This window comes from Rhododendron vialii, chromosome 11a (genome assembly GCF_030253575.1).
Source record: "Rhododendron vialii isolate Sample 1 chromosome 11a, ASM3025357v1".
Lineage (NCBI taxonomy): Eukaryota > Viridiplantae > Streptophyta > Magnoliopsida > Ericales > Ericaceae > Rhododendron > Rhododendron vialii.
This window is the reverse complement of record NC_080567.1, coordinates 35,985,582-36,000,192: the sequence shown is the minus strand read 5'-3', so window position 1 is coordinate 36,000,192 and position 14,611 is coordinate 35,985,582. Positions and strand designations below refer to the sequence as shown.

At 39.1% G+C, this 14,611-nt stretch overlaps 1 protein-coding gene across 2 annotated transcripts; it reads left to right on the top strand.

The window, feature by feature from the left end:
- Window positions 1-1,266: 1,266 nt before the first annotated feature.
- Window positions 1,267-14,229, top strand: LOC131308669 (autophagy-related protein 2). Of its 2 annotated transcripts, none has more exons than XM_058335639.1 (15): window positions 1,267-1,784; window positions 3,493-4,577; window positions 5,044-5,192; window positions 5,582-5,757; window positions 5,878-9,108; window positions 9,205-9,317; window positions 9,494-9,701; window positions 9,935-10,048; window positions 10,443-10,550; window positions 10,646-10,778; window positions 12,347-12,543; window positions 12,889-13,085; window positions 13,174-13,253; window positions 13,518-13,661; window positions 13,890-14,229. In XM_058335639.1, exons 1-14 carry the CDS (start codon window positions 1,581-1,583, stop codon window positions 13,523-13,525), a joined length of 6,003 nt encoding a protein of 2,000 aa, XP_058191622.1. In that variant the 5' UTR covers window positions 1,267-1,580; the 3' UTR covers window positions 13,526-13,661; window positions 13,890-14,229. The 2 variants fall into 2 exon arrangements, with proteins under 2 accessions (XP_058191622.1, XP_058191623.1); XM_058335640.1 differs by having other exon boundaries at window positions 1,269-1,784; window positions 13,174-13,247.
- Window positions 14,230-14,611: the final 382 nt, after the last annotated feature.

Sequence of the window (14,611 nt, the reverse complement as noted above, 5' to 3'; positions counted from 1 at the left end):
TTTTTTTTACCCTTTAAAAGATCTCAATGAGATCTATTAAACAAGATCCATATTGATAGAAAAATTATTTGCGCAAATACATGATTTTTGAGCTTGAAATTACATTCATTTTCTAAAAATTCTTTTTTAAGAAACTGAAACGCCCTCTTATAGGCCTGTGCATTAGGTAGCAACCCAATTCTTAAAGCGGGTACATAGTACAAGCCTTTTATGTACTAAAATTTTGATATCAACAAAAATAGTTTTGGCAGTATCTTTCTTCCATCACATATTTCTTCCATTTGTAATGTTCTGTTGAGTAATGAAAAGTTTTTGCCGTTCAAAAAGGAAAAAAAAAGCTATAAGGTTGACAAAAAAGGGATCCAAACACGGCCCAATCTGATAATTAAATGGCAGTAGGTTCTACAATTACATGGGATATTTACATCGGCATATTATGGCGTAACAAGTCATATGTTTTTTTTTTTATTCTTATTCAAAAAATTTCGTATCTGTTAGTTTTTTGTTAATTTTTTTTGGATTATTTTTTCGTCACGACGAGAGGAATTTAAAAGGTAAAAAATTACGATCAAATCTCAATTTTGAATAAAGACAAAAATAAGTCAATAAGTCAAAATTTTCCATCCTTATTAAAAAAATTGGGTTTTGATCGTAATTTTCTACTTTTCAAATTCTTCTCATTATGTGTAGGTACTCGGATCAAACTTCTTATCTTTGAAAAATCGAAAAAAATGGAAAGATTGGTTTTCTAGTATATAGAAAGATGAGAAGTTTGATCTAAGTACTTACATATATCATACGGAGCTGATGTTTTACGATGCCCACTCGGTTTTTAAAAAAAAAATTATTGAACAATTCAAATCATCCATACGGGACTCCGAGTGAGCTCCACACGACATGCAGTAACTGACTACCGTATCTTGGGTGTGGTGACTGTAGACTTTTCGATCCAAAGCCCCACACGATGTGCAGTGGCGGGCCGTGCGGCGGCTGTAGAGTTTCCGAATGGACCGGACTCACATTGAGAATGAAAGAATCAACATTTACATGTGGGGTTTGAACTCATGAAAGGAAAGACAACCGCAACACGAGCTCTCCACCAAGTGGGATTAAGCAATCATTACAAGAATCCAACTCCATAAATAAAGGTACGTACAAGTACAACCTTCTCCCCCGCAGAAAGCCGAAATTACCAGGTACAACCAACTCGAAGCGCACCTTCTTCTGTTTATTAGTATTTCCCACCTGATGATTAACGTGGGATTAGTGATTTAATTACCCCTTTAAACGACCCATAAATACCTATATGAAACCCAAACCAACTCAAACACGCAATCGCAATTTCACAATCCAAACAAGACTCCGAGTCGTCTCCCTCCCGAAATTCAGCTACATAAGAATCCAATAATCATTCCCTCTCTCTCTCTTTCTCTCTCTCCTGTCCTTTTGGATGGAAGTTCGAGCTTCCATAACGAGCAAGTCGAAGTTACTGTGCGGAGAACCGTAATTCCCATATCAGAAACAGAAAAGCCCTAGAATTCAGACGCCTGGGAACTGAAGAGAGGAAGGAAACGGCGAAGATGTTTCCGTGGAACATCGCCAAATCGGCGGAGGCGATGTTCTCCCGGTGGGCCATAAAGAGGGTTTGCAAGTTCTTGTTGAAGAAGAAATTAGGGCAATTCATCCTGGGCGAAATCGATATTAACCAGCTCGATGTCCAGCTCAGAGCCGGCACTATACAGCTCTCCGATCTCGCTCTCAACGTCGACTATCTCAACCAGAAGGTCTGCTTATTTATGTTCACTGATTGTGCTATTTGATAGTAATTCGATTTTATGAGTTGTTGAAATCTGAAATTCCATTGCTTTTTGGCACCTTTTGTTTACTGTTGATCTAGAATTCAATTAGTGGTGGACACTTAATCGTTCCGTAGGACCTTAGTCACATAATCCTTCAGTGGAGCTTCCGCTTCCGCTCCCTTTGCAATACTTGCTCTGCTCGTGCTTTCAATCAACGCTCTCGTGAATTTTAGTACTTTAAAATATTTTTGAAAGACGCTTTCACGCACGAGCACGCGCATTATGTGACTTAGAGTAGGACCCTCTGCTCTAGCTCTCAATCATGAGCATTAACGCTCTCGCTCGGGCAAGCCATTCCCTATATGCAACTTAGGTTGGAAGTATAAGACAGCCTAGGAAGAGGAGTAGAATTTTTTATTTTGCTTCAAACTTCAAATTAGTCTAAATTTGTGTGGAATAAATACTTATTTGCTTGGCTTCCCTTTCGTAGATTTCGAATTTGATGAGGTCATGTGTAGGCATAGATGCCATGCGTGTGCCATAGCGTGTTAGACACTTGTTTGAGAGATTTAAGGTTTACCGGTAAGGTTGCAGAGGACACATGCACAAAGCTAATGCAAGAGGTTATCACTTGTCAGGCCAGCAGGTTAGGGAGATGAATAAATAGATGCTTTTGATATATTTATAGATAAGTATCACTTTGTTTAGTTTATGGTGTAGCTTTTCTTTTTTTTTTTTAATCTCGGTGAAAGTCAGTGACTCAGTATTGTTAATTGTAATTAAGTGAGGGTTGGACCCAAGGCAAATCTAGTTTATGGTGTTGCACTGTTGCTTAAGGTGGGCTTCATATGCATGTGAGTGATTTGCCTTGGTGGAGCTGTGGTTATTATCACTAGTATTTCTTTGAAGCTATCTCATATTACAAACGCAATGATTCCATATGGTATGATGCCACTCAAATTCTTCTTGTTTAAGGAAAATTTCCGTCCCCAAATATAGCTTTGCCAAGGTGGGTTATTGGAACTAAGTTCAGCAGTTGGATGTTGATTATTTTGGTTCTTTGCCCTTGAATTGACCAGTCTGTTTTATTGGGCTCACCAAGAGAAAAGGGAAACTAGGTTGCAAAGGATACTTTTGTTAAATTAATACGGTAAGAGATCCGTGAAGGGATTTGATTTTTTTCAGTTCATTAAAGTTACCTTGTTCAAAGGCTTGACATTCCAACGTAATTTGCATTTGTACGAGAATGATGTCATGCTTGTTGTCTGATTGTGCTCAGCAAACTCAAATTATTAGTTACATATTGCTCCAAGGCAGCGAGGCTAACACTAAAAACTGATATGCTTATGTTAAATGTACAAGAATGATCCTCCATAATGTCTATTTAGGGCTTTTGTGCTAGATTGATCATGAATTCTGGCATGTAGTCCTGGAAATTGAATAGAACATTTAACGGTTTTCAATAATATTAGGACTATGTCATGCCCGGTAGACAGATTGCTGTATGTTGATTCGGAGACCCTAAGAGTTTCTAACAATCAGATGCCATTTACCTGTTGTGCTTGGGATAGTACTGGCGTTTTTGTGATAAAATACATAGCAGGGTCCACAATAAAGGAACACTCTGCCTCCCTCTATCCGTGCGTCTTTGTCTTCTAATAGTTGTAATTCCCACTTACACCTTTGGTTTCAGGTCGGTGCTGCATCATCAATCATAGTGAAAGAAGGATCAATTGGGTCTTTATTGGTCACAATGCCTTGGAAGGGTACGGGGTGTGAGATTGAGGTGGAGGAGCTTGAGCTTGTTCTTGGGCCTCGTGAGGACCTTAAATACCAATATGGATCCCAGACTAGTATTGCTAGACAAGATGATAACAACTGTCTCAGCAATGAATTGGGAAAGCTTGATAATGAAAAGGTGGAGAATTCTCCGATGTCTGCTTCCGTGGATGTTCATGAAGGAGTTAAAACCGTTGCTAAAATGGTGAAATGGTTGCTCACTAGCTTTCATTTGAAAGTGAAAAAACTGATTGTTGCATTTGATTCCTCTTTAGTAGGAAATGAAAAAAATATGAAGTTTTGCAGAACCTTGGTTCTTCGAATAACCGATGTAGAATGTGGAGCACGCATCTCCGAAGAGGTCTCTTCAAAATCTGATATGACAGTTGATAACTTTCTTGGGTTGAATCGTTTAACAAACTTCATAAAATTTCAAGGTGCAGTACTAGAGTTTCTTCAGATTGATGGTGTTGATAATCAAACCCCCCTTCAATGTGCTTCTGGAACAACTTTTGGTGAATGGTTTTCTGCATCTAATGCTAGGACTCCAGTTGTGACAGGGGGAAAAGGTGGATTTTCTGGGACCCTGAAATTGAGTATCCCTTGGAAGAATGGTTCATTGGATATCCACAAAGTGGATGCGGATGCTTATATTGATCCTCTGGAATTAAGATTTCAACCTAGCTCCATCAAATGGTTCTTGGATTTGTGGGAAATTGTTAAAGATTCAGGTAAGAATAGCAGGGAGCATGCAATCTACACGACTAAGGAATCTGTTTATTTCAATGCTGCTTCTCATCTAAGCTCTTCTGTAACTTCAAATGATAAGGCCATGCCTTGTAAAGAAAGTTCTCCCTCAGATTTCTGTTCTCCAATGGGCAAACAAACAGTAGCAGATGTTCTGTTACCAGAGTCGCGACTTATATCAGATTGGGTGCCATGCTCTATTAGTAAAAACCCGAAAGACTGGACTGAAGAAGAACCAGATTTTGGAGCCAGGTTGGTATCCTTTCTTGTGCTATCGTTTGGTAAATCTTAAGAAAAGTGAATGTGAATGATCCCATCATTGTGTGTTAAAATGATAGGTGGTTTAGTCAGATGTAAGTTTAATGTATCACATATGCTACATATCTTCATGATTTTGTTTTAACTTTATGATGAATAAATGCAGATAATATTCTGAAGATACCTTATCAAGTATTTCTATGCTACTCTATTTTTTTTTCAAAATATAGTTTTGACTTTTGAAGTAATTCATCAGGAGCAATAGCTCTTCCCAGTTGGTATGTTATTATATCAAATATTGTTTTTAATGGGCTTTTAGTTTTGACTGATAACGGAAAGCATTATTTTTCAATTGTTTGTCTGTATTATATTGGTGATACAATATTTCATGCAGTTCAACTAGCAATTTTTCAATTTACACTAGTGTCTATGATATTCCATGACATGGATGTATTTGCAGTGTAGAGCAGTTTTTTGAATGTTTTGATGGAATGAGAAACTCCCAATCAGCATTAGGAAACAGTGGGATGTGGAACTGGACTTGTTCTGTTTTCAGTGCAATAACTGCAGCAACCAACCTTGCCTCTGGATCTTTGCATGTCCCCTCTGGTATGCACGTTAATCTTGGTTGTATCATTTAATGCAGAAAATCTAACCTCATTCTATTGTTGTATATCAGCTTCATTTAATTCTTATGTTGCTCTGTTTTATACGAATACATGTTAAACTACGAATCTTCTTTCTTAGCTTTTAAATTTCTTGCATTTATGATTGCCAAACATGAAACATGAAACAATGTGAATTATGAGCGGAGAAAATTTGAGCACTGAGAGTGGTGCACAAGTTGTTACTCCGTGTATCAATTAACAAATAGTATTAACTGTACTGGCACATTATTGATATGATATGTTGGAAGTCTTGTTGTATCAACTTAATAGATTCTGTTGGATTCTCCATCTGTATGACTGTTGACAATATCATTTGTTCCACTTGGACAGAACAACAACTTGTTGAAACCAATCTTAAGGCAACTCTTGCTGGAATTTCTGTTCTCTTTTCCCTCCTTGACGGAGATCATGAGCATTCATGTGATGTAGAGAGCGTTGGGACAAATGTTGGTTCACGTGCTCATTATCTTGGTGCAAAATTCGAAGACATGGTTCTTGTCTTGCAGGTACTGGTTACACTTTCAAGTTTTTTCTTGTCAGTTCTGAACTTTACTATCTCTGCACTCCATTTGTTGGCTTCGCACGGTTCTTTGATGCTAACTTCGAAAATTCTTTAAGGTCAACAGGTATGTCCTCAAGAAATGAATTTTAAAGGAACAGTGGAGTATATTGAGCTTAACGATCACTTCACTAATGCGGATGATGCCAGAGAGTTAAGTTTGCATGGTTGTAATGATGTTGAAAGACAGATGCTTATGATACAACAAATGCAAGCTGCAGTTCAAGTTGCTCTCCCTACATTTTCTTGCTCTTCCATGGATGATGATTCAGAGGAATTCACTGCAGATTTTCCATTCAACAACTCCAGTGTGGATAGATGCATTAGGAGAACAGGCCGTAAAGGTATATATAGGGATGATGTAGTCAAGGTTACCTTGTTCAGAACTTTAGGCGGCACCCTTTGCCAGTTCACGGTAAATTATAGTTCTTCTGATAGTAATTTCAGCGGGCCAACTTCTTTTTCATTAAATCTGCCACGATTAGTGCTCTGGGTGAATTTCCATTTGATTGAGATAGTTTTGGGTCTTCTGAAAGAAATTGGAAGTTCCTTTGCTGTGGGTAGAGATGGTTCGGCATCCAAAGGCCTCAACAGTAGGAATTGCTCTTCATCTGTTGGGGAAGTGAAAAGGGGTTCTTGCCGTAATTTGATGAAATCGTCCCCAGAAGAACTGTTGAGAGGTAATATATTTCTTCCTGAAGCGAGGGTAATATTGTGTTTCCCCTCTGAGAATGGAGTTTTTAGAAGCTACTCTTCCTGGGATCAGTTTATTGCTCTTGAATTTACCTCACGTTTGAAGGAGAGCGAAGAAAGTGTTCAAGTCACTCCTCCAATTCCAAATATAACTTCTCACAAGAAATATTCTTCAACAACCTCATGTTCGCTCCATTTGAATATGGGCAACATTGACATCTACTTAATCACTGCTTCTTCGAGTAGTAATGTTGGAAGTAGCCGTGATGGCTTGCAGAGACAGATATTTTCAGCTGAGAACATTCTTTGTTCCAGAAATAGAAGAGGTCGCCTTTCTCATATTAGTATGTTTTGGGATGAGGGTTCTTTGACTGGTCCTTGGATAGCAAAGAGAGCAAAGCTTCTAGCTACTTCAAAGGATTCTAGGGGAAGGAATAGCTTTGTGGGAAAAGGTTACGAGTTTGCCTCTGTTACTACTGCCAAAGATATGGAAGACCAGAGTGATCTTGCACGGAAAGATATGATTTTGAGCTCTGCGTTTTTCCTGCATGTTCATCTGTCTCCTGTTAAGATCAATCTAAGCAGTTCTCAGTATAGGGGCTTACATTGTCTTCTACAACAGACAACTGAAGAATTTTCGAGTGCAGTGCATGATCCAATTAGTGTTAAGAGTGATTCTGCCGTGACTCAAACATCAATCCTTGTAGAATGTGATTCAGTTGAAATTTCTGTTAGTTTGGAAATGGTAGAGAGTGACAAAGGCTCAATTCAGAGGGAACTTCCTGGATCATGGCATCATTTCAAACTACAAATTGAGAAATTTCAGTTCCTATCAATGTCAAACGTCGGTGGAATTTGTGGTAGCAATTTTATTTGGGTTGCCCACGGTGAAGGCTGTTTGTTGGGCTCCATTACTGGAGCTCCTGGCAAGGAGTTTCTTCTGATATCATGTACCAACTCTACAATGGGACGTGGTGATGGTGAAGGTTCCAATGTTTTGTCTTCTAAATTTTCAGGTTCTGATATTATACACTTATGGGATCCAGAGACTCCTTGCAGTTATATGTCCACAACGGTCAGATGCAGCACCCTTGTTGCAGTAGGTGGTCGCATGGATTGGTTGGCTGCAATTGTCTCCTTCTTTAGTTTGCCCTCTCCTGAAAATGAACAAGCAGTTGACAATAGTTTGAAGAATGGGAATTCTGCGGAAAGTGTACATTGTGAATCTTCTTTTGTTCTTAATTTGTTGGATGTTGGTTTGAGTTATGAGCCATACTTACAGGGTTTGATCAATACTGAAGTGTTGAATTCTGAGTCCAGCTCATTGAATCTCAAAGGAGGAATTCGGGATAATTATGTTGCTTGCCTCCTAGCAGCTTCTTCATTGAAGCTTTCTAACACCGAAGCAGCAGATTGTATAAACAGTGGTTACAAAATTACGGTGCAAGATCTTGGGCTACTTCTGTGTTTAGTATCGGGGCCTGAGAATGTTGTTGGCACATATAGTGTGGAACATCTTCACAAAGTTGGCTATGTTAAAGTTGCTCAAGACCCACATTTTGAAGCAAATTTGAGAATGAATTTTGAGAATGGCCTTCATTGGGAATTGGAATGTTCTGAATCTCAAGCTTTTCTGGATACTTGCCATGACACCACTTCTGGCCTGATTCATCTAGCTGCTCAACTTCAACAGATTTTTGCCCCTGATATGGAGGAATCGATCATTCACTTGCAAACTAGGTGGAATAATGTGCAGAAAGCACAAGAGAGTGATGGAATGAGGGTCTTTACTAGTGATGCTGCACCATCAACTTCTCAAGTGAATACTTCACGTCTAGATATGACGAGCCAGTCCGGTGTTGTCAACTTGATGGACGAGATTTGTGAAGATGCATTTCATTGCGATGGACGTTGGGATGGCCTATCTGATTCTTTTGAATCACAACTTAGTATCTCAGTTGATGATCGGCTTCTTGAAGAGACATTCAACTTAATTGCCAGAAATCCTGAGAGTATCCCACTTAATATTTCTTTGGAAAGCAGTCACCCTTCTTTGTTTCAAGAGAGCTCTCCTCAGTTTATAGAAGGCTATTTCTTAACTGAGTCACATTCTATGTCTAAGCTATCTCAAGAGAAGAAATCAGCAAATGAGATTCCTAGATACGAATCCAGGAATAATGGAAAAGGAGATGTTGACAGAGTAAACATTGGTTGGTATGGTGATGCCCCGTTAAAAATTCTGGAAGATCACGTATCAGATGTCAGCATTCGAAGTGATCAACAACTTGTAGTAGAGGAAGCTACTACCAGCAATCGCGACAAATTTTGTGATTATGGAAAAGTGAGGGGCCGTGTTCTTTTTAAGAAGATCAATGTCTTCTGGAGAATGTATGCTGGATCTGATTGGCACAACTTTCAGAAAAATGTCCAGAATTCCCCACTTATCCGTGGGAGGGATAGGACTGTTTGTCTTGAGCTTGCATTGTCTGGAATGGAGTTTCAGTATGAAGTTTATCCCGAGGGTGTAACATTTGTATCCAGGCTTTCTCTCTCGGTCCAAGATTTTCATCTCAGTGATAACAGCCAGGATGCACCATGGAAACTGGTAAATGTAAAACTTTGCAAAGTGAAATGACTTGTACCTTTCTTGTCTTACTTTTGTCTGTAATACAGCTGAACACTTGTTTCCTTTGTCCGGAAGGTGGTTGGATATTATCAATCAAAGGATCATCCTAGAAAATCTTCCTCAAAAGCATTGAAGCTGAAATTGGAAACTGTTAGACCAGATCCTTTGACCCCTCTTGAGGAGTATCGGTAAGTGTCCTGCTTATCCCCCCCCCCCCCCCCCCCCCCCCCCACACACACACACACACACCTTTCTCTCTCTCTCATTTGTCGGTCTTCAGAAATAGGTTTTATGATTCTTAGTTATTTTTTCAAGGGACAAAACAATGAAGTAAATGAACTTATAGAATGCTTTTCTCCTTCAGGTTACGGGTTGCTTTCCTTCCTTTGCTTTTGCATCTTCATCAGAGCCAACTTGATTTTCTCATCAGCTTCTTTGGGGGAAAAAACTCTTCAGTTGACCAGTCTCCAAATGCTCACCAGGATTTGAGTGAACCAGAAGTGTTTCCAGAGAAGAGTAGTAATCTTGGGGGCCATACCATCAGCGAGGAGGCACTGCTTCCTTTTTTTCAGGCATGCAATTTTATTATCTTGTTTATAATCTCTGAACGTGCTGTGTTTTCTTTGAATAGTTTTTGAGAAGAAATATTCCCATAATTTCTCTCAGGAGTGATGATGACAAATTATCTGTAGTGATTTTTGGTCCGTCTACATTTCACTTTGGCTCCGTTCAACTGATTAGTTACATTATCATAGCTTGTATTCTGGTTACTAAAAAGATCAATACCTTTTTGCTATTTCCCCAGAAGTTTGATGTATGGCCCGGGCTAGTTCGTGTTGACTACATGCCGTGCCGTGTTGATCTAGCTGCATTAAGGGGTGGGAAGTATGTGGAACTTGTTAACCTTGTTCCTTGGAAGGTAAATTTCCAGTCTTTTGGTTTCTAAGTAACTATTAGAAGTTTAGAAAGTATGCGACTCCAGAAATTATGGTTTTCATCAAGCAAAAAGCATTGCTTATGTGTTCTACCTTAACATATGGTCTTCTTTTCTTCAGAGTTTTGTGCCCAATTTTCACAAGGATTTTATTATCTGCACATTTATCTTTTTCGTTACTTTACATGCATTTACTTGTGCTCTTTTCAAATTAGATTCTATGCATGTCTGTGATGAGAATTATGCAACAACTTTTTGTCGGCCTTGACAAAGTAGAAAATATCTAAGTGCTTCCCCACTGCTTTTGGAGCTCACATTTAAATGCAAATGGGCGGCGATGGAATAATTTGGGCTGCTATTTGTCTGAGTTTTGATGCAGGGAGTTGAACTACAACTTAAGCATGTGCATGCTGTTGGTGTCTATGGCTGGGGCAGCGTGTGCGAAACAATAATTGGGGAGTGGTTGGAAGATATTTCTCAAAATCAGGTTTTATTTTACTCAGTACATCTTGCGAATGTTTCTTTTGGGTTTTTAAGCAATAGCGTGTATTCATATTTACATCTTCCATATCAACAATGTAGGTTCATAAACTATTGCGCGGCCTTCCTCCCATTAAATCACTAGTTGCTGTTGGTTCTGGCGCTGCAAAGTTGGTTTCCTTGCCTGTGAAGAATTACAAGAAGGATCACAGATTAGTGAAAGGAATGCAAAGAGGTAACTGGTTTGGGCAGGGGAATTTATTTAATTCTCTTTGGAGTACAATAGGTTCCTTGCGTACGAGCCAATACTTTCTGAACCCTTCAGGGATTAATATTCCTTCACAACATTGCATTGTTGGAAGTACGCAGTGCAAAATTACTGCTTTGGAAACATGTATGGTCAAGCTAGTGAGAATCGTGATATTCAAGGCATTAAAGGAACATAAATAATCCTCTAAGTTATCTATTGGAATTGAACTTATCTGAATGTGCAGCCCTCTTAATTTAAATTGGCGGAGTACATAGAAAGATCAGTTGTTTATCTACTCAGTTAAATGTAACCTATCTTAGCCAATAGTATGCCTGTATAGCCTTGGGGTAGGCATGCTGGACTACAACATATCTTCTACGCATGATTCGTAGACCGTGTCACTGGTTTCACCTTTCATTAACCAATCGACATTTTCAAAATCGTCATTTTACACACCCAACCTCGGTTCCGCTGTTCCGGTCTCCCGAGTATTCTGACAATGGTTCCGCCGCACCGGGTTCCCATTGGCACATTTTGTATTGGCTCATCTCCGCGGATAACCAAGCCACACACCCAACCTCGGTTCCGCCGTTCCGGTCTCCCGAGTATATCCTTACAATGGTTCCGCCGCACCGGGTTCCCATTGGCACACAAAACACACACCATACAATAGGCTACCACGTCCGGCCACATTGCGGTTTCCAAACATTTTACCTTTTCAAAATACGTCTTTCATTAACCACACCCTAGGTGTCATGTTTATCCTTTCTCGATTTCCCTGTCATGTTTTCATGGATAAACTCCTCGGTAGGACTTTTCACAAATGTGAACATAAATCATTCATTGTAATCTTGAAACTAAACTTAGCAAGATCATCTAACTCTATATTACTAATCATGCTCAAATCACCACTTAAAGCATAACGCCACATGTATGGACGCCTCTTGAGTGAAAATCACTTATGCTTTACAACAAGACAAGTAATGCAAGCAATTTATGTATACATGTTCATAACCATCCTAAAGATCAAAATATGAATACTTTTACCAAACGATAAAGTCTTATCTTTCGAAAATCGTTCTTTGTGAGAAATTTAAAACAACATATGTTTATTAGAGTATAAGTCAATTATTCCGACATGCTCATACTTCCATTAGCGCTCATACAATTATTTGTTGATGAAACAATGAGGTTGGGTGGAAATCATAATAATATTTATGACTGCCTTTTATGCATATGTACTCGGTGCTATGTAAACACCATTTCACTCTAGAAATATACTTAAGTATCTAGCATGAGAATTAGGTGAATCCAACACACAAATACTTCCCCTGCACGCGTAACTGGGTTGACGTGACATAGCTTTAGGGATACAATTGTTCATGAAACAAATTATGAAGACAGGGTGGGGTAGGGATTGAACCCCTTTTGATTAACTGGGCGTTGTAAGAACCCAACCACTGGCTAGCCCATCTGGTGTTCGGATTCCTAACCTACTGTATTATTATTATTTTTTTGTAAAGAACTGAATGAACCAGCTTTATTTTTTCCAGGTACAATTGCATTCCTTAGAAGTATTTCAGTTGAAGCTGTTGGGCTGGGAGTACATTTGGCAGCAGGGGCCCATGACATCCTGCTCCAAGCAGAATACATTCTTAAAAGCACTCCACCATCTGTACCGTTACAAAGCAGGACAAAAACAAACGTGAGATCTAATCAGCCAAAAAATGCCAAACAAGGAATTCGACAGGTGACTTTCCTATCTTTATGCGACTGAGCTTGGAAAACGGCATTTTAGAATGTTGCTTGTTCTTTGTTTGCGAGTTTTTGCAAATATTGCCAGTTTTCGAATGTCGCTTGTTCTGGTCAATGTCATATATTTTGCCTGTTTCTCTGTTGGAAAGAAAATATGATGTCTGCAATTGCTCTTACCACAACCTTGTTGGATTTTGAACACGAAGGGCCTCTATTCTTCTTCTTCTTCTATCGAATTTGGTTTTTCTTTTGCGGTTTGTTCAAACTCCATGCCTCGCCTCCCTCGTGGGGAAGCGACTTATACAGCTTACCCTCATTTGGAATGTTCTTAATTTCGCAGGCTTATGAGAGTATCAGTGATGGCCTCGGCAAAAGTGCTTCTGCTTTAGTTCGAACTCCATTGAAAAGATACCAGCGTGGTGATGGCGCAGGATCTGCATTTGTTTCTGCCATTCAGGCAGCTCCAGCAGCCGCCATAGCTCCAGCTTCTGCTGCTGCATGTGCCCTTCATTATGCTCTTCTTGGTGTCAGAAACAGGTTAGGTCCTGTGAGTATTTGTGTTTGTTCACAAATCATATTTTCTGAGTCTTGTGAACTAACCTAGATTATGGTACCATACTTTCAGTCTTGATCCTGAGCACAAGAAGGAGTCAATTAAAAAGTATCTTGGTGCTGCTCAGCTAAGGGAGAGTATAACTGGTATCAGTTACGGCTTGGCTTTTGCTTTTTTGTTCTTTGTGTGAACTTTTTCTGATCTGGGTAAAAAAATTGTCTCGAGTCCCTTCATTGGGACTAGAAGACTTGGAAATTTTTTTTTTAAAAAATATTAGCAGATATTTGAAGAAGTCCAGTAAATGCAAAGTAAGCAAAATTGCACTTCAAAGTTGGCACATAATTTTTTCCATTGTTGGAGTTAGCCATTATCGATTTAAAATATTGTCATTTGATTTATAATGTTGCATTTTGCAGAGGGTTAAAAGCACAAGTAGATCTTTTCATCACGTCATTTTGAAGCTACCTTCCGTTATTGTGGAGGCTGTGTAATTGTGAGCTGAATCTCTTAAAGATTTTAGAAGCTCAACGTGACTCGTCGAAATTCTTCTTTCTTTAGGGGTAAGCACATCCCTCGCGAAGAAATAATCAATTGGTTGTTTAATCCCAACTGCGCTACAGTCTAAGCAACCCTTTGGGCAAGTTTTTCTTGTTTTCCACTTTTGGGGAAAGATAAAAAATACTACAGAAACTTATCTATTGTCTCTTGTCACCTGCTTATTTTAGGATTTCCATATCTGTTTCGTCTTATTTGATTCAGATCTGATTTGGTTGTTTCTTTCATTGCAGATGTACAGATAGAGAAGTCATTGGAACAAATTCTTTGTTTGGTGGACAAGAAGATGATAGTCGTCTAGAAAGTGTACATAGGTTTATATGTTTATATTAAGGTTTAACCACGAAGCCGATAATCAGGCTACTAAGAATCCCAGCAGTAATGTTGCTCACTCTCAATATCGGTAATTACTCCGTTCTTATCCAAGAAAGCTCATTATTTGACCCACATTCTGCTGCAATATGTTTGTAATGGTTACCTCAAAAAAAAAAAAAAACCTGAAGCCGATACATGTTATTGTGAACATTCAAATCGGATCGGCGCAAGTTAACATGTGAATATAGTCTTTCCATGTAGATAATTTCTGTTACCCGAATTTAACCTCAAATTCTGGGGTTTTTTTATTTCCTTATGTCTCATTGACTAGTCCAATGGTATGCCGGTATCTAGTTTTTAGAAATTAATCCATACATCCAAAATAGAAATGCGAAGGTTGGAAAAATCCATCAATAAAGTGTTTCGATCCACAGTAGTGGGTTGTGTTGCATGGACGCGCGGGTTGTTGCCGCTTGGACTCGGGCCAGGGCTGGAGCTTGGGTCGTGGGCCCGAGTTCCGTGGTCTGGTCTGGAACAAATTACAGACGAATGTGAAAATGAAAGAGAAATTCGGAACGATGCCGAAATAAACATAAGTTCAAGTTTGAAATAAACACAAGTTCAAATTTGAAAATCGGTT